This window comes from Panicum virgatum, chromosome 7N (assembly GCF_016808335.1).
Source record: "Panicum virgatum strain AP13 chromosome 7N, P.virgatum_v5, whole genome shotgun sequence".
Classification (NCBI taxonomy): domain Eukaryota; kingdom Viridiplantae; phylum Streptophyta; class Magnoliopsida; order Poales; family Poaceae; genus Panicum; species Panicum virgatum.
Window position 1 is genome coordinate 28,380,882 of NC_053151.1, and position 19,902 is coordinate 28,400,783.

At 43.8% G+C, this 19,902-nt stretch overlaps 2 protein-coding genes and 1 non-coding gene across 5 annotated transcripts; 2 read left to right on the plus strand and 1 right to left on the minus strand.

Moving 5' to 3' along the window:
- Positions 1 to 83: 83 nt before the first annotated feature.
- On the minus strand, positions 84 to 163 carry TRNAL-UAG. The gene has a single exon. It is a non-coding gene; the product is annotated as a tRNA-Leu (tRNA).
- Positions 164 to 6,612: 6,449 nt separating this feature from the next.
- On the plus strand, positions 6,613 to 8,142 carry LOC120683885 (homeobox protein Hox-A13-like). The gene has a single exon (XM_039965980.1). The coding sequence runs from the start codon at positions 6,977 to 6,979 to the stop codon at positions 7,742 to 7,744; it is 768 nt and encodes a 255-aa protein (XP_039821914.1). The 5' UTR covers positions 6,613 to 6,976; the 3' UTR covers positions 7,745 to 8,142.
- Positions 8,143 to 11,358: 3,216 nt separating this feature from the next.
- On the plus strand, positions 11,359 to 17,802 carry LOC120683814 (mitochondrial fission protein ELM1-like). 3 transcript variants are annotated; one of them, XR_005678946.1, is made up of 13 exons: positions 11,361 to 11,841; positions 12,897 to 13,135; positions 13,728 to 13,824; positions 13,957 to 13,970; positions 14,960 to 15,095; positions 15,191 to 15,317; positions 16,024 to 16,136; positions 16,359 to 16,422; positions 16,502 to 16,595; positions 16,678 to 16,786; positions 16,966 to 17,092; positions 17,182 to 17,264; positions 17,339 to 17,802. XR_005678946.1 is itself a non-coding variant. In XM_039965903.1 (11 exons), the coding sequence occupies exons 1-11, from the start codon at positions 11,650 to 11,652 to the stop codon at positions 17,062 to 17,064; spliced, it is 1,284 nt and encodes a 427-aa protein (XP_039821837.1). In that variant the 5' UTR covers positions 11,361 to 11,649; the 3' UTR covers positions 17,065 to 17,293. The 3 variants fall into 3 exon arrangements, 2 of the variants coding, with proteins under 2 accessions (XP_039821838.1, XP_039821837.1); XM_039965903.1 differs by lacking the exon at positions 17,339 to 17,802 and having other exon boundaries at positions 16,966 to 17,293; XM_039965904.1 differs by lacking the exons at positions 13,728 to 13,824; positions 13,957 to 13,970; positions 17,182 to 17,264; positions 17,339 to 17,802 and having other exon boundaries at positions 11,359 to 11,841; positions 14,975 to 15,095; positions 16,966 to 17,134.
- The last annotated feature ends 2,100 nt before the right edge of the window (positions 17,803 to 19,902 follow it).

Here is a 19,902-nt window from a genome sequence, read left to right on the forward strand (position 1 = left end):
AATCTGGGCGTGCAGTAGCAAAAAAACAAGCTGAACTAACAATGATGACGCAAACAAAAAAAGAAAAAAAGTAAATAAAATATTGACAGCTGTGGGATTTGAACCCACGCCCTTTCGGACCAGAGCCTAAATCTGGCGCCTTAGACCACTCGGCCAAACTGTCGTCGTTGTGGATTTTCTAAATTTATTTTATATAACGTCGTTAGAGTGCCAATTAACCTAACCCACGACCAATGATTCGATGCCATCGTTCTACTGGACCTTCCAGTAATGTCCGAAGCCGTATCTTCTATGCCAACAGGATTAAGATTCAATCACATTGCCAAAAGGAAAAAAACTGTTTGATTGGTGGCTGGATCAGGATTTTCAGAATGATCACACACACACACTGCAAAGTGCAAGCTACCATTTATTCCGCCCTGCCGTATACAGAGCGCGTGGTGTCGTGTTGGGCGACAGGGCGAGACGCACATCCGGCGCCACCCTGCAGCACGTCATCCGCACCAACCGCGAGAGGCTAATGATGGAGATCAACAAACGATTAATTAGCAGCAGGAGATGTTGCGGTGGCGCTTAGATTAATAATTACCCTATAGTAGGTGGAATTGTTTAGCCTGCAGGCAAATGATTGAGATTTCGAGGCATTTGTCTTCGCCGTGTTCAGACCTCTCCGACGCTATCAGGTTAAGCAGGGCTTCTTCTTTTTTCGCTGGCTAAAGATTTGCATGTCTATTTGCTTTCACCTGAAGGAGAAGAATGGGTAAACTTAGATAGGGCAAACCATGATTGAGCTGACTAGGCGTGTGTCCCAGTGCATTCCCGTGCAATTTCTCTCGCATCTTCGGCTGTCCCTCTCCATTCTTACTCCTGCGAAAATGCAAGGCACCCGACGCGAGTGGGCAAAATCTATCGCGCTCGACCTGGCTGCTGTTTGTTCAGGCACACCGGTTAAACCGGCGAGGATCCGGCCGTAAAAAAAAAAGTCACGGTTTTCACATCGCCGCCGCAACAATTCGCAGGGGGATTGGGGTTGTCACTTGTCAGGCGAGCTGGAAGAGCGATCTCGCCCGTGGTGCGGGCCCCACCCGAACCTCGTTGCGGGCGGCCTACACTACACGTGCGCATGCTCAGTCAGCTCATAGCCCAGTGGCTCGCTGGCAGCCTGGCACAGTGGCACGCCCCCACGCTCCCGAGCGGAGTGGAAAGGGACCGCCACGTGGGGGTGACACCAGCGGCAGCGATCGGACGGCTGGCCGGCGCCTTGTCCGGGCGCGGCCACCGCCCAGCCTGAAATTAGTTTTTTAATTAGTGCCCGAAAACCTCTTCTAGTCAAATATTTAATATGACTTTTGTACTAAAAATTTTCATCAACTAAATACCCCTAAGCAACAGAACCCGGGTGGATGCAACCCTTGGTCACCCCAGCGACGTGTGGGGTTACTGTAGCACTTTATGGCTAATCATGCACTATTTAGGCTCAAAAGATTCGTCTCGTCGTGTACATCTAAATTGTGTAATTAGTTTTATTTTTTAACTATATTTAATATTTCATGCATATGTCTAAATGTGAGGCAAAAAATTTTGGGTGAAATTTTTTTTAACTAAACGGGCTCTACGTCTCAAGGTGCTAATGGTTTAGGATCCAAACCAAAACCGCACCAAACTATTTTTATTAAATATATTAACATAAATCACTCCAAACCAATCCATACTATGTAAAAACTAAACCAAACCACAACATCTGAGCCCGCTAGAAGATTTGATTGAAATAAATACTTAGTGCAAAACAGTATAATTATATATACAAATGTAAGCCCGTTGATAACTGGATCTTGGAAATAAAACCTTGCGTTCACACCATAAAATTTTGTTAAAATTGACTGAAAATTGTTAAGATGATTTCGTATGACTGACAGCTACTCTATGCAAAATAATTTGGCTAGACATACATGTGGGTCTCATGTCAAGAGCCGGACCCTGAAAATAAAACCTCGCGTTCACACTATAAAATTTTATCAAAATTAATTGAGATTTGTTGGAGATGACTCAGTATGACTGGCCGCTACTCTATGCAAAGCAGTGTGGCTAGAACTACACGTGGGCCCCACTTCAAGAGTCGGACCCCAGAAATAAAACATCGCGTTCACACTATAAAATTTTATCGAAATTCACTAAATTTTTTTTTGAGACGACTCAGTATGACTGGTAGCTACTCTGTACAAAACCGTATGGCTAGACATACACGTGGGTCCCACACAAAGAGCTGGACCCTAGAAATAAAATCTCGCGTTCACACTATAAATTTTTAATAAAATTGTCTGAATTTTTTTGAGACGACTCAGTATGACTGGTAGCTACTCTGTGCAAAACAGTTTAGCTAGACCTACACGTGGACCCTACTTAAGAGAGCAGTCACTCGGTGGTATTAATGACACAAACCAAAGCAAACCGGTTCTCTTGTGAAACCAAACCAAACTAAACTTGGTTGGTTGCTAGAGACAATTTCCCACCAAATTAAAGTGGACCCAATGGAAAATCCAAACAACCGATTTTAGCCCAAACCATTAGCAGGTGGAACTACGTCCTACCGAAAATTCAAGCCACTCAATGGTCCATATGCAATTTTTACATTTTAGGAAGCATAATAGTATAGATGCTGACTATCATCACAAATACGAATGAGGGGCCGTCCCTTCAATGCACACACTGCCTTTGTCTAGGTAATATGCCGAATGATCTCAATTGATAAAGCCATACCTCACCTCTTCTTTTTCGTCATGTATGTCCCTCTTATTCCCATTTTTCCGATTATTTCTCTAAATCCATGATCTTTTCTTGCTTGATGACTATCATGCACCGTGTCTCGCGTGTGACATAGGTTGAAGCCCATGTGAAGACTTAAAATGAACCAGGGGTCAACAAAGTAGGCGAAAAGTTTTTTTATGTCGCGTCTATTCGCGGAACGAGTTGTGTGTGTCAAGACCCACTAGCCAGTGTCTGCTCTTCTGTGTTGTTATAAGCTGAGCATTTTGAGTCAATAGCTATATTAATGGAGAAACGTAAGGGGAAAGACGATCCTTCTCTCCTAAGTTATTTCCCTCATTTTGTCACGTGTTTGTGCTCATATCAAGTTATCAACAGTTGTTGCCGATGGCCAAATGTGTGACACACCGCTAGCACCTCCAAATAATCCAAGGCTCATTTATCTAAGTTATTCATTTTTGTAAAGCCTATCGTTTGCAACACTCTATGGTTTCCACTCCTCCACCTATTCCTCTTTAACCACCTTCTCCAACTTGATGACCACCATGCACAATGTTCTGCATGTGACACAGGCTGAAGCAAATGTGAAAAGGTGTGAAATGAAGCAGGCGTCGATGACGACGTAGAGGGGGAAGTTTTTTTTTGCATCATGTCTCTCGTGATTTGAGTTGTGTGCATGTCAAGACGCATCGAGGAGCGTCTAGCTCATGCGTTGTTATAAGGTGAGCATTTATTGAGTGAAGAGCTATGCCAAAAATCAGTTGAGAAATGAAAGGGGGAATGGATCCTTATCTCCCAAGCTATCTCCCTTGTTGTATCACGTGTTCGTGCTAGCACCAACAATTATCGACGGTAGATAGAGATGTGGCATGCCAGTAGCATTTTGAAATAATCCAATGCTCTTTTTTTCTAACATTTGTTTGCACCTAGAATTGAAAGTAGTGGTTATCGTGTATAAACCTTAGGCCAAAAGTTTTTTTATGCGTAGTGTGTCTTTGTGATTGGAGTTATGTGCGTGTCAAGACCCACCTGGCAACGTCTAGCTCGAGTGCTATTATGAGTCGAACATTTATTGAGCGAAGAGCACTACTAAAATGTAATTGAGAAATGGAAAAGGAGAAAGTCGATTCTTCTCTTCTAAGTTGTCTCCCTTGTGTATCACATATTCATACTTGCATCAATGGCTATCACCATTAGATAGAGGCGTGACATGCCACTAGCATTTTGAATTAATCTAAGGCTCTTTTTCCTAACATTATATTTTTTTGCACTAAGAACTGAAAGTAGAGGTTATCATATATAGACCTTATCATTTTTAAAACCTAAATTTTATAGCATTCTACCGTTTCTACTCCTCCACTTATTCCTCTAAACTGATAACTGTTTTTCTAGTTGATGACCGCCGGACAACATGTGAAGGTGTGAAATGAAACAGGTGTCGACGATATAGGTATAAAGTTTTTTATGCATCGTTTCTCATCGTGATTGGAGTTATGTGCGTGTCAAGACCAACTGGACAGCGAATGGCTCGCGTGTTGCTATAAGTTGAGTATTTATTGAGTGAAGAGCTATGCATTGAGAAATGGAAAAAATATCCTTCTCTCCTAATTTATATCCCTTGCTCACACAACACTATTATTGGTGGCCACAAGTGTGACATACCACAGACTCTTTTTATCCATGACTCCTTTTATCTACCATTTGTTTGCACTTAGAATTAAAGATCATGGTTATCTTATATAAACTTTATTAGTATTTGTAAAACCTAACTTTTACCGCATTCACAATGAACGCCTTGCCCTTGTTTTGAAAATAAAACTATTATTTCTCTTCTGCCCACAATGCTTCCAATACCATTTACTAGATAACTCTTAAAATTTACTCATGAAGGCATAACCTCCTAGCTACGTGAGATCCACTCCCCCAAAATTCAACCTAACCTCCATCAAAAGGAAAAGAAATTCATCCAAACCACTGCAAACTGTAGTTCTAGATAAATTTAACTTTCTGTTGTCCATATTCTTTTTTTTAAAAAAAAATTGTTGTTGTCCACATTCTCTACTTCCCAAACAAAACATTCCAACCATGCAACCAATCACGATTCACACCCCAAAATCCATATAAAATTGTGGTTCCATGATCAGTTTCCCGTTTTGTTATGCACAAACCCCACCAACTTGCCGAATTTTGGATTTAATATGCAGTAAGAATTGAAAGTAGAGATTATCATATATAAACCTTATTCATCTTTGTAAAATCTAATTTTTATAACATTCTACAGTTCTACTACTCCACCTATTCCGCTAAACTGATAACTGTTTTGATCTACTTGATGACCACCAGACAACATGTGAAGGTGTGAAATGAAACAGGTGCTGACAATGTAGGTAGAAAGCTTTTAAGGCATCGTGTCTCTTGGTGATTGAAGTTATGTGCGTGTCAAGGCCAACTGGACAATGTATGGATCGCGTGTTGTTATAAGCCGAGTATTTATTGAGTGAAGAGCTATGCCAAAAATTACTTGAGAAACGGAAAAAAGATCCTTCTCTCCTAAGTTATCTCCCTTACTGTATCATGTGTTCATGCTCACATCAACAGATATTATCGGTGACCAGAAGTGTGACATACCACAGGCATTTCGAAAATAATCCAAGGCTCTTTTTATCTACCATTTTGTGTGCACTTAGAATTAAAGATCATGGTTATCGTATATAAACTTTATTAGTGTTTGTAAAACCTATTTTTTACCGCATTCTTCGGTACACACAATGAACATCTTGCCCTAGTTTTGAAAAGAAAACTATCATTTCTCTTCTGCCCACAACGCTCCCAATACCATTTACTAGATAACTATTAAAGTTTACTTGTGAAGGCATAACCTCCTAGCTACGCGAGATCCACTCCCCCAAAACTCAACCAAACCTCCATAAAAAAAAGAAATGAAATTCATCCAAAAACGTCACAAACTTGTAGTTCTAGCTAAGTTTATCTTTCCGTTGTCCATATTCTTTTTTTTAATTGTTGTTACCCATATTCTCCACATCCCAAACAAAACATTCCAACCATGCAACCAATCACGATTCACACCCCAAAATCCATCTAAAATTAAGGTTTCATGATCAGCTTCCCGTTCTGTTATACACAAACCCCACCAACTTGCCAAATTTTGGATCCAATATGCACTAAGAATTGAAAGTAGAGATTATCATATATAAACCTTATTCATCTTTGTAAAACCTAATTTTTATAGCATTCTACAGTTCTACTACTCCACCTATTCCTCTAAACTGATAATCGTTTTGCTCTACTTGATGACCACCAGACAACATGTGAAGGTGTGAAATGAAACAGGTGTTGACAATGTTGGTAGAAGGTTTTTTAGGCATCGTGTCTCTTTGTGATTGGAGTTATGTGCGCGCCAAGGCCAACTAGACAACGTATGGCTCGCTTGTTGTTATAAGCCGAGTATTTATTGAGTGAAGAGCTATGCCAAAAATTACTTGAAAAACAGAAAAAAGACCCTTCTCTCCTAAGTTATCTCCCTCACTATATCATGTGTTCATGCTCACATCGACAGCTATTCATCCAAAACTCAACCAAACCTCCATCAAAAAGAAATAAAATTCATCCAAAAACGTCACAAACTTGTAGGTCTAGATAAGTTTATCTTTTTGTTGTCCATATTCTTTTTTAATTGTTGTGGTCCATATTCTTCACTTCCCAAATAAAATATTGCAACCATGCAACCAATCACAATTCACCCCAAAATTCATCTAAAATTGTGGTTCCATGATCAGCCCGTCCTGTTATGCACAAACCTCACCAACATGCAGAATTTCGCATCTGATATGGCCTTGCGCGGAAGCAGAATCGAGACCCTAATCCAACCGCCTGCTCGTCTCCCCAGACGTCGGCAGGCCGCAGCAGCAGCCATGGCCCCGCGCCACCGCCGAGCCGAGGCCCGAGCGTGCCTGCGGGCCCGCGTCTCTTCCCCTCGCCCGCGCCCATAAAAACCAAACCCCACGACGCCTCGCCCTCTCCTTCGTCCCCCCCCCCCCCCCCCCCCCCCCCCCCGCACCAAGTCGCCCGCCGCTGGGGGAGCCGATACGAGACGAGGCCAGCCGATTCAACCCCGCATCCGCATGCCCACGCGGCCGCTGCGCGTCGCCAGCTGAGGTGCGGGTCCCCCCGGTGCCGGAGCCCGGAGCGCGCGATGGACGAGCACCGGACGCGCCGGTCGCCGGCGGGCGAGCGCTTCATGGGGATGTTCTCATCGCCGTCGACGCCCTCCTCGTCTCCGACGGAGCCCTCGTTCGTCGCCGGGGACGAGCTCCACGAGGACGACTTCCTCTTCTCGTCGCCGGACGCCGCGGCGCCGGCGCCGCCGCCCGGGAGCCCCGGCCGGGGGCTGCCGCAGCAGGGGCACCTCGGCCTCCTCGCCGCGCTGGCGATGCACGAGGGGGACAGGCGCCTCCTCGTCCGCGGCGGCGCCGGAGGGGGAGGGGCGGCTGCCGCCGCCGCCAGCGCGGGGACGCTGCTCCGGCGCAAGGCGACCATCGCGGCGGCCGCCGCCTCTGTCTCGGCCTCGGCGGCGGCGGCGACCGGGAGCGGGGGCGGGGGCGCTCTGTCGCCCTCCCAGTCCCCGACCTCCGCTGCGCGGACTATCCCGGCGACCGCGCGGCTGAAGAACGCCGGGCCAGCCCCGCCGTACCACCAGTCGGCGCCGGTGAGGGTGCCCGTCCGGCCGCCCCGGAAGCCGGAGATGGGCCGGTGGGATGAATTCGGTGATGACGACGACGACTTCCGGCGCGGCGACGCCGCCATGCTGCCCCCGCACGAGATGGTCGCCCGCGCGTCCGCTGGTGGGGTCGGGCCGGCCGCGCCGTTCTCCATGCTCGAGGGCGCCGGGCGCACGCTCAAGGGCCGAGACCTGCGGCGGGTGCGCGACGCCGTGCTTAGGCAAACCGGATTCCTGGACTGAATCCGGTAAGGTGATGTGGCTCTGGCCTTTTGTTCAGCACCGTGTTCTCAGAGTCGTAGATGCGTTACATTAGTGTATAATTGTAGAGGGTTCTTGCTGTAGTCAAGAGATAATGCGGGAAGGTAAGGTAAAAGGGTTGAGCTTTTGATAAAACTGCTTGCAATTTTGGTGTCCTTGGATGTGTGTGCATGTCGTATTACTGTAAGCTTCAGCAGTAATAAGAACTGGTCCTGTGTCTGGGTCTCCGTGAGCTCTCTGTAATTCAGGAGGAAAGAGATTTTTTTTTTCTTTGTCAAGGTAGCGTTTAGGTGTACCTATCAACTATCGTGATGATCGTCAGAGACCTGTGTTTTTTCGTTCTTACTTCTTAGTGAAAAAATTGTCAATTTTGTTTCTTACTCTCTGAATGTTACCAAGCTGCAATGCTGATGAAAGATGCATTTTTTCTGTGCCTTTTGCCTGTTGTGCGTTCTTGATTGAATCTACTTTTTCTACTTTTCAGAGAGCTACAGAATTATCGATGTCCAGTATGATATCGCACATTAATGCTTTCAATATATATATATATATATATATATATATATATATATATATATATATATATATATATATATATATATATATATATATATATATATATATATCTGGTTTTGTTCATTGGCGCTTGAATTGGAAGATTTATATGCACTCATTCAACAATTCATGCTCACGGTTTATTTCCTGGGAAGGATAGGGTGTTGGGTACTTGAGCTCTCAATCCTCTAGGCATAAAAAGCTGTAGGATCTGATCTCGTTGCTTTAGTTTCTAGGAGTACTTCTTGATGCTTGCGTTTGTAAAATTTGTGGAAGATAACTAGTTTGGTGTTCACCATGAACTGTTTTTCATGTTTGGTTTTTATTATTAATTTTGGCACTCTAATTGGAATAACTTGTTGAACAAATGGAACAAGTACCAGCAGCTATTTGTTTCTTTTAGATACTTCTGCCATGCTGAAAGATGCTTGGTGTGCTACTGGTAGTCTGGTACTACCAGAAGAACATTTAATCTTTCTTCAGTGCTTCAGAACTTTCTGCCTGCACTTTAGCATTTGTATGTTCTAGTGATATATTTCAAGTGCCTTTAGGTCTGTGGCTGCTGTAGATCCTCTGCAATAATACAGTACTATCAAAGCTGAACCTTTTGGTGCCCAGAACTTTACACCACTGGACGCTAGTTAAGATGCATCATCATTGTTCAAAATAAAATCAACACTTTTATGGTCTTCTGGAAGATTGAAACAAGAATTTTTGCAAACATGAAGGCATGACGACAATTATATGGAACCACTGATACTTCACGTGATGTCTATCATGAATCGGCTGGCCTGTTGGGTTCTGTTGAGCAATCCTTATTAGTGCTGTTGGTGTTCATAAAACAAATCCACAAAAGGATATGGGAGCCAGCCCTGACGCTTTATGTCTTTTCTGAGGCAATTTGGTTTGGCTTGGACTGTTAATCACTTGGCTCCACTTTGAGTGCCCCTTTGTTGGGGAAGTGGGGTTTTGTTGCCTCTTTTGCAATGTATTTTGCTTTGTTCCTTTGGGCCCCTCTTTCCCCTTGTCAATTTCAGATTGTGGGAGCAGTGCTTTAGTCAATACATTGAACCATACTGATGGATCGATGAGATTGAATATACGTATATGACATGCTTTGCTGCATTGCTGCCGCGATCTGGACTGGAGCACGGCAACTGCTGCGACTGTTTGTTGCTGAGATGATTCCAGGGATGAGAATCGGTGTTACCACCCATTAGAGTGTTACGGTGTTACAAACTCTAATTATACTTAAATTTGTGCATCAAAGATTTATCCAAAAATATGAATGGATAGAGCACGTTAGCATGTACCATCATGACAAGTTTGAGGTTGTACAAAAAGAAACAAGAAATAGAAACTTGCACTTAAATAGTTGCGGGTTCAACTGTTTATCTCAGACCCGTAACCCGCTACTATTCATAGGCCGATTTCTCTTTTTTGTTTCTCATTGATCAAATTTTAGTTGCATCCCAAATTTTTTACGATGGTAGATGCCATTTATATTTTTGTTGAAATTTTAGATGTATAAATTTAAGTGTAATTAAAGTTGATAATAAGGTAACACCTAATCTGCTAGTAACACAGATATTATCGTCCAGGGATATGCAAGTCCAGTCAGAGTCAAGATGTGTATCTGTTCCCTGTTGGTAAGGCAAGCTGGGCACTGGGCAGCTTTGCGCCCATGATGCCATCTTTTAGCTCTTGCATCAACGTGCAAGTCGCACAGACGATCAGCGGGCGATGCACCAATTTTTTTAGAAACAATTATTCGACTTTTTCTCTTCATAAAAAATATTTTTATTTCCCCCTTTTTAATTTGCGGGAAGAGATTTAAACATTTTGAAGTCAAAAGGATGCCATTTTTTACCACTCTGTGTTAGTACTGCGCTATAACGCCGCAGAATGTAATGATAACTAAAACAGTGTGTCATGAAAATATATATCCATGCCATACCGTTTTTATGTAACTACCTAATCCAGCTTGCATATCCTTGATAATGTCTTCTTTCAAACCAAATGCCTTAGGGGGCGTTTAGTTCCCCAACGCGAAAATTTTTGCGTGTCACATCAACATTTGACCAGATGTTGGAAGAACTTTTCGAATACTAATTTAAAAACTAATTTCAGAACCCGCTTGGAAACCGCGAGACGAATCTTTTGAGGCATTTGACCGCACCATTAGCACATGTGGGTTACTGTAGCACTTATGGCTAATCATGCACTAATTAGGCTCAACAGATTCGTCTCGTCGTGTACATCCAAACTGTGTAATTAGTTTTGTTATTTAATTACATTTAGTGCTTCATACATGTGTTTAAAGAAGAGGTGAAAATTTTTTGGTGAAAATTTTTGGGAACTAAACGGCCCCTTAGAGAACAAACACAAAACTGGGAGACCAACTACTTGTTTTCGGCTTAGGGCGCGTTTAGTTCCCCCGGCAAAAATTTTTGGAGGTCAAATCAGCACTTTGACCGGATGTCGGAAGGACTTTTCGGATACTAATTAAAAAACTAATTTCAGAACTCACTTGGAAACCACGAGACGAATCTTTTGAGGCCTTTGACCGCGTCATTAGCACATGTGGGTTACTGTAGCACTTATGGCTAATCATGCACTAATTAGGCTTAAAAGATTCGTCTCGTCATGTACATCCAAACTGTGTAATTAGTTTTGTTATTTAATTACATTTAGTGCTTCATACATGTGTTTAAAGGGGAGGTGAAAATTTTTGGGTGAAAATTTTTGGGAACTAAACGCGCCCTTATTCCGACTGATTCTCTCGTAGAATACTACAGCCGGCTTTTTTTTCCTGCTCTGCTCTCACCACCTCTCCTTCATCAATTGCGATGACAGCTTCAGCCTCCCTGGCTCGCATCGGGTTTGAGTTTGGGCAATGGCGTTGCCAGTGAAGTGACGACTCCTCATACCACTTCCGAAACGAGAGCTAAGCCTTTTTAGCTTTAGATTTTGGGCTTTACTCCGAGACCACTAACAGCCCAACCGGCAAAAAGAAGACCCAAGCCCAAAAGCCCACCCCGCAAATTCACATCGGCGGCGGCGCCTCGCCGTCTCCTCCGCGCTCCCCGGCGCGGCGGTTCCCTCCCTCCCGCCGGGCGGGCAGCAGAGAGACAGATGCAACCAAGCAAAAGGCGGGCCTAAAAAAATGCAAAAGCAAACTTGCTTCGCAAGACTGGCTTGCTCTCCACGACTCGCATGGATGCTCCTCCTCCTCGCTGATTCACTCGACGGACCGACCGGCCCCTCGCACCCAGCGCCGCCCTCCCGTTTCTGAGCCCTGAGCCGCAGAGAGGGGGTGACCCGACGCGCCGATGCGACCGATACGACTGTCGGAGCCGGAGCCGGAGCCTCCGGGCGGGGCCACGCCGGAGATCTTCGCCGCGGGCGGCGGCGCGGCGGTGGTGCGCCGCGCCGTCGTCATCGGCAACGGCTGCGCCGGCGCGGAGAGCCAGTGCTTCGGCCTCCTCCGCGCGCTGGGCCTCGCCGACCGCTTCACGCTCTACGTAAGCCTCCGACCTCCCTCGTTCCCTGCCAGCCGGTGGTGGTAGTGTGGTTGGATTGTTCATGGTGTTCATAGTTTTATTGCTTTTTTTTTGAACCGGGATAGTTTTATTGCTCGCTGGTGTTCATAGTTTTATTGCTCGCTGGATAGCCGCCATCAATTCAGTTTTCCTTCTACATAGAATGGCTGATCCGTACTGCCACTTATATTTCTGATGCGACATTTGGGCTGATTTGGTGTGGCTAGAAAACGGGAGCGTTCTGCATCACCCAAATCTGGTGCCCTATGTGTGGGGACTTGTGGGGTGTATCGTGCATCAGCCCACGTTTTAATGAAGAATTGTACTTTTCCTTTCCATAAGTTGTAGCTCAAGAGCTGAAGTATGGGTTGAGAGTGTGTGACAATGGTTCTCGGTTCCATTCATTTATTCGGTACTGACTTATATTTATTAATCACCATAGTATTAAGTTGGGACTTTTTCTTGTTATGTGCTTGCTGAGGGGATTATATATCTGAATCGCTGCAATTGAAGGAATGATCAGACGTAAACATCAGTCTTACGATGACTCTAAAATGGATCATCAGTTGATTCTGAAAATTTCTGAATGTCGAACCAATTAATTACTGGCCTATGCATTGCCACATGCTGGTGTTTGTTGCAACCGGGTTGTTTTCTTGACACTTTCTCTGCCACAATGCAGGCTGAAGTTTTGGGTTGATTATTTTGATGTATCAGGAAATATCTGTAGCCTGAAATGCTGCAACTAGATTGTTGTTTCTTTCCAGTACCACAACAGCTTGTACAAGGAGATGCACTTCTGTTGCTTGTCTGTGCAGGCTTTCTTTTTTAGGGGAGAAATTTAGTGATATCTCAACTTACCTATTTCTCATCCCCCCCTTTTTAACTTTCCCATGGCAAAAGATTCAAATGAGGGTTAGCATCTAGATTCAGATAACAATGCAGCGGTCCTCTCCCAATGACCCATTTATTTTTTTCTTTCATAGAAGCTGATGGTTGCTAATTACTTATTTTTCTGAATCTGTCTGGTTTCACAGCGTGCTATCAGACCAACAGGAGGAATCAACAAGTGGCTGCATTTTCTTCCGTTCTCCTTCCGCAAAACACTGGACCAATTTCACAGGCGGGTATTTTCTGATACGAGATTTGCAGCATTGGTTAAAGGAAACAAGTTCGTGCAGTATCCTGTCCGTAACTGTCAATCATTTGGACTGTCTTCTGTACTGGAAGCAGATACTCAAAAGATGGTTACCATGGTCTGTGATACCTTTGAAAAGTAGGTCATATACCTTTGCTTTTCTGTTTCAGCACTATCCAAATAAGCATGATTTCCTCGTAATTTCTTTTTTTTTCTTAAGGATCTTCTATTTCAATTTATGAGTCAGTGTCCTCATGCTTCCATTTATTCACACATGCTAAAATTTGAAGCTATGATCTTTTTTATAAAAATTTAACTAGTGAATTAGAGCATATAATTTATAGGTCTTGTATGATAACTTAAGCACATCCCTTGAAATATGGCTGATGTTTTGTTGACTTCTCAGGAGAAGTAAAATGTTGTGTTCTCAATCTGAATTTACATTATCCAATGAGGTTGCAAGCACGCGTCATGTTGGTATAACTATCGTAACATGTCAGATGTGTGTTGTCAACTTGCCATTGCATTGCGATAAGATGCTTCCATCCAGGAATAAAATTGGAAATGACAGTAGTTCTTCGTGGATTTAAAGGGCTACTTCTCAACTCTAAAGCATATGACTTTTACTATGCAAAATAATGACTAGCCTAGACATGTTTAAGACATTTTTTTCATTAGGTTCTCTAACCTCATCAGCCCCTTGCTTCATCAAATTTTGATTTATCTTCAGAGAAGGTCCTGCACTGGTTGTTGCTTGTGGCCGAGATACCATATCATATGCAAGTTCCATAAGGTGTTTAGCTCCAGATAGTGTGTTTGTCATTCAGGTAGAATACCATGATCTGTATACCTGTTTAATTCATGTTACTCAGTTGGAGATTTCGGAGATATTTTTTCTACTTCTTAACCCATTTTGCGGAATGTATCGTAGCAAATGATATGTATTTATTCCGTTCCAGATACAACATCCCAGGTTTGGAAAAAGTCTATATAACCCCCTAACGTATCAATGGTGGATCACATTACCCCCTGAACTATAAAACCGGTTTCTAACACCCTCACCATTGCAAAACCGGACATTTAACCCCCCAGAGTGGTTTTGCAGCCCGGTTTGCTACAGTGGCGTGGTTTTGTCTTTTTTCCTTTTTTTATTTTCGCTGAATCTTTAAAAAATTATAGTAAATCACATAAAAATCATAAAATAGAAAATCTAATTTTGTTGGACTTCACGTGAGTAGATCTACACAGTGAACATATAATATGATATGTTTTAGCACAAAGTTTTTGTTGTAGTTTTAGATCTATGCTTTACTGCAATTAATCAGAATAATCCATAGATGCATTTTTTGTGGTCCAACTGTGGTGAAATTTTTACTGTGAGAGAATTATTGTATTATTGAACTGTAGTAAAAATTTCATACTCATTGGATCATGTATATCTTAGTTATAACTTTATTTAGGTTTATGTTTGTTAAATCTATGCTTTATCTATAACTAAGTTATACATGGTCCAATGAGTATGAAATTTTTACTACAGTAAAAGCATACTATAATTAACCCATCATAAAAATTTCACCACAATTGGACCATAGAAGCTTCATCTATAAATTATTCCATACAGAAAAGCATAGATCTAAAGCTACAACAAAAAAATTGGTACTAAAACATACTATATTATATGCTCATTGTATAGATTTACTCATGTGGAGTCCAACAAAATTAAATTTTCTATTTTATAATTTTTCTGTGATTTATTATGATTTTTTAAAGATTCAGCAAAAATAAATAAAAAGGAAAAAATAAAACCGGGGCTACTGTAGCAATACCGGACTGTAAAACCACCCTAGGGGGTTAAATGTCTGGTTTTGCAAAGGTGAGGGGGTTAGAAATCCGATTTTGTAGTTCGGGGTGATGTGATCCACCATTGATACGTTGGGGGGTTATATAGACTTTTTCCCCCAGGTTTCACCTTGATAGGTTTGATTTAGTCGTGACGCCTCGTCATGACTACTATGCTTTTACTGCAAAGGGACAACAGGAAGTTCCACGCCTTCTCCGGAGATGGATTACTCCACAAGAACCACCTGGTCCTAACGTGGTATGCTGTTCTTGTCTTTCTTATGTAAAGTGCCCTGTATGCTTTCATCGTGTAACTGCTGTTCTGTTCTTAACATGTGAAACTTGCAAAGCCAGGTCCTCACAGCTGGTGCACTACACCAAGCAGATTCTGCTGCTTTACGTTCTGCCGCTGCAGATTGGCATGCTGAACTGACTCCTTTGCCGAAGCCATTGGTAGTAGTAAACATTGGTGGGCCAACAAGTAAATACCTCCCACCATCTTGCCCTTCCTGTGCTCTGACTATATTCCAACGTACCCATCTAAGCCATGTCCTTGTTTGATTTGATTGGCGAACCGAACAATCTGTAGTACCAATTTGTGGCACCGCAAATTATTAGGAACACAGAGCTCCTTTGTGCAGGAACACATGATTAAACTGTACCCCTTGTTGAATCCATACTTCATGTATATTGTTAACTTCGATAATATATTTTAATGCAAAGGTTACTTCTTCAGATCTTGGTCATTTTGCTAATATGAAATCGGACTGCAGAGTGCTAATCTTGTATGGTGGGAGGGTACCCTACTATGGTACTACCCCATGTCAGATGATATGTTAGCGCATCAATGACATCCATCCGATCCATGCAAAGCAATTGCTCAAGTGCACAGATGCTAGATCTCTGTTCCGCACAACTAATTGTATATATGTTGATGTACTCCAGATTCCATATTCCCTTTCATGCAAACCCTTGCCTTGCACATGTTCTTTTTATTCCTTTAATTATTGAGGAAAATTCAGAACGTTTTGGAGTTCAAAACTGGGGAAACCAATAAAACAATGGCTTTTGGACCTCATTTGTTTCAGTAGTTTTTCTATATTTTGCTCAACATGTTCAGCTGATTCTTTTCAGCTTCATATAAATCTATGGGTATTTCTAATGCATAGTCTCTTTTCAATGATTAGGAAACTGTAAATATGATGTGGACCTTGCCAAGCAGCTGGTAAACTCGCTGCACAATGTTCTGAAGACATGTGGAAGTGTCAGAATTTCATTTTCTAGGAGAACGCCACAAAAGGTAGGGTGACCGTCCACAATGGAAGGAGCAAATGAAGGAGCAAATACACTGTTTGACACTGTAGATGCACTGTTTGGCACTGTAGACAGAGAGGGCGTGGGAAACGAGGAGGGAGCAAATTTGCTCTTGCTCCCTCCGCTGTGGTCAGTTAATACGACCTTTGGCTGTTCAAATTTTTTTAACAAAGTGTTTACACTTGATTTCTGTAACTATTTTCTGCAGGTGTCTGATCTCATATTGAAAGAGTTCAGTACACATCCTAAGATTTATATTTGGGATGGTGAAGGTATGTTCTCAAATGAGATTGGTAGCATATCTTGATCCTTGGGTGATATATGTGTGCTGATCTGGTTTTGACAGTGCAGGTCCTAATCCGCACCTGGGCCATCTTGCATGGGCTGATGCTTTCATCATAACAGCAGACTCTATAAGCATGCTAAGTGAGGCATGCAGTACTGGGTGAGTTGTTATGCTATATTCTTACTCTGTACCAGGCTTTGACAAGGATGCATCACTAAGCTTCGAGTATAACTTCTTACAGGAAGCCTGTCTACGTCATTGGAGCCGAGCACTGCAGGTGGAAGTTCTCAGATTTTCACAACCGTCTTCATGAGCGTAGGGCTGTCCGGCCTTTCACTGGACTGGAAGATGTAAGCTTTCTTAATGCTACCCTTTGTCAGTGGATTTCTATTAAGTGCTTAGATATACATCCGGATAATTTAATTCTATTATAAGATTGCACCAAAGTGACTTCACCATCATCTCAGTTTTGGAACTCATCGGAATTGAATTTCTAAGCATCACCATGTCCTGTTTTCTGCCGCTGCAGATGTCAGATAGCTGGAGCTATCCTCCCCTGAATGACGCTGCTGATGTGGCTGCAAGGGTTCGTGAAGCGCTTGCACAACGTGGATGGAGGCTGGGTTAACTGTACAGAGAAGAGAATGAAATTTATGGTGCCCAAAATTTTAATATTTTAAAGAATTTCACTTCTGCTATCTTGGTTGCACAGGAATTTGGTATTTAGTCATGCCTTGCTTGCTAGGCAAACTTGACTGATTGCACGATTTGCATGAAGCGCAACCGGTTCCACATGAAGTTTGAGCAACCATACATCCGATTCCAAAGGTGTGAAATCATGACATATCCATTCACCATTGCATTGTTCTTATGTAAAGATGCCGATTGAGCTGCTAGTGCAGGTAAATACTCATCAGTCATCACTGAAAGAGTTGGTCATGGCCTAAAGGGACATCTGCCATCGTGGGCTGTGACTGTGCTGAGTTTATCCTCAGACGCCATTGCTCCGTTGTGCTGCGACGAATGTGTAAATCCTTTCGTGGCCTGAGAAATTAGGGAGGCCACGTTAGGTGGCGGCCCAGCATAAAGTAAGCCCTGCTTTGCCGAAGGGTAATAGATCTAATCTAAGCTTGGCTGGTGCTGCTCTTGTTTATCCCGGTGCCGTTGGGTCGTTTAGTTCCCAAATGAAAAAAATTTGGGTGTCACGTCAACGGTTTGACCAGATGTCGGGAGGGTTTTTCGGATACTAATTAAAAAACTAATTTCAGAACTCACTTGGAAACTGCGAGACGAATCTTTTGAGGCCTTTGACCGCATCATTAGCACATGTGAGTTATTGTAGCACTTATAGCTAATCATACACTAATTAGACTCAAAAGATTCGTCTCGTCGTGTACATCCAAACTATATAATTAATTTTGTTATTTAATTATATCTAGTGTTTTATGCATGTGTCCAAAGAAAAAGTCACAAATTTTGAGATGAAAATTTTTGGAACTAAACGCGCCCTCATATTTTGGAATCGCCTCTTTGTCTGGCCTTTTTCTGGTTGCTGAATGTAGCAGACCATCTGTCGGATGGCCGCTGGCCGCTGGACATTTTTAATCGAACCAATCATCCGGATCCTGATTGGTCTGTCAGTAATATTGCCTGCCCGTGTACTGATCCGAATTCTGCGTCGTAAGCTGGTATCGCTTTTCATATTATTTGAGGAATACTATACGCTTTGTGTTCTACAAGTAGGGGCATTTGATGGCAAATTAAGAATGGCGCCATTATCTAAAAAAATCAAGAACGGCGTGTGTTTTAACAAGTCAAGTCTGGAATCGGATGACTTTGTGCCGGGTCATTCCTTTCTTGCTCCGTTGCTGTGCAGAGTGCAAGACTGCAGAGTTTTCAAAAAAAAAAAAAGACTGCAGTGACTGGGTACACAGCTTGCAGATTCCGTGGGAAACCGTGTGGCGGCATTTACCGTTCTGCCCAAGAAAGTTTCGCAAAGAGCCAAACTACATGCCCGGGTTGTTGGGTCGCAAAGAGCCAAAGAATTTGGGTTTGGGTTTGTACGGTCGCTGCTTTGCCAAAAAAAATTAAAAGCAAATTTTGCTAATTTGGAGTATTAAATAAAATTTATTTATAAAACTTTTTGCACGAATGGGTTGTAAATCACGAAAGAAATCTAATTAGTCTAATTAATTCATGATTAATCTATATTTAGCGGATAGTTATTGTAGCATCACACAAATTATGTATTAAGTAGGTTCATTAGATTCGTCTCGCGATTTACAATCCATCCGTGCAAAAAATTTTGTAAATCTATTTTACTTAATACTCCATGTGTTGTGGTGTGGCAAACCACAGCCGGGTGGCGGAATGCACCCGTCTAAACCCAGAGGGTGAGTACTCGGGGGTTAACTAGTCCTAGTTCGATCTCGCTCAAGAACACGATGAACACAGCGATTTAGAGTGGTTCGGGCCGCCGGAGCGTAATATCCTACGTCCACTGTGTGTTGTATTGCTTGAGTGTGAAGAGTCTGGAGCTCTGTCCAGCGAGCGTCTGTGTGAGCTCTGGATCGCCTAGAGTGTCCCTGCCGGGTACAGCGAGCGCCTCCCTTTTATATCTCAAGGGGGCGCGTACATGGCCGTTGGCTCCCCGACAGGTGGGCCCAACGATGTAGTATAAAGTAACGAACTGTTCATACATTATGGCGTTACAGGCGGAGAAGATCTCGCCCTGGATTTCCTTCCTGCTCCTGGAATCCCCCGTTCAGCATGTCCAGGCGCTGTCTTGTCGATACGGCGCCAGGCGTAGCTAGCGGCGTCGCCTGCCACGTAGCTGAACGGGCCGTGTAGCTTGCGGCGTAGGCGGCATGATGGAAAAGTGTCGTGCCGTCGTATCCTATTAATGCAGTAGACGGGCTCTGCGCGGGAGCGGCGCAGGCGGCTCCCTGTGTACCTTGGTAATATGCGGTCTACAGTGAGTCCTGACAAAGGCTGCCCCGCGTGCCGTGACGGCAGAGCAAGCCTCATCCACCGCATTGAATGCGGTGGGTGGGCGAGTCTACCAGTGAGGACTCCATGGTTCGTGTGGACGACGTGGAGATGACATAGGGTGTGGCATCATCCGCGCCACACGCCTCTCGCCTTCCTGCTCCAGGGGCAACCGTGCCTGTGGAGCAGCCACCGTCGGCATCGGCTCGCGCTGCTCGCCGGCAAGAGTCAGGGCGCCCATCAAGGGCCCCCTCACAAGCTGCGAGCGGCGGAGCGCTGGCGGCGGCTAGGGAGTTGCTTCGCAACCCCCGGCTGATGCCGTTTCGCCAGACGCCCTGAGGCAGTGGCGGGACGACGTTGATCGTCTCCTCCATCTGGCTCAGGCCTCCCCCAGTTCTGAAAAGACTGGGCAACGGGCTCCGCCTGGCAACGCGGTGGTACCCTACCACCGACGCCAGGGCGGTGCGTCGGCATCCGT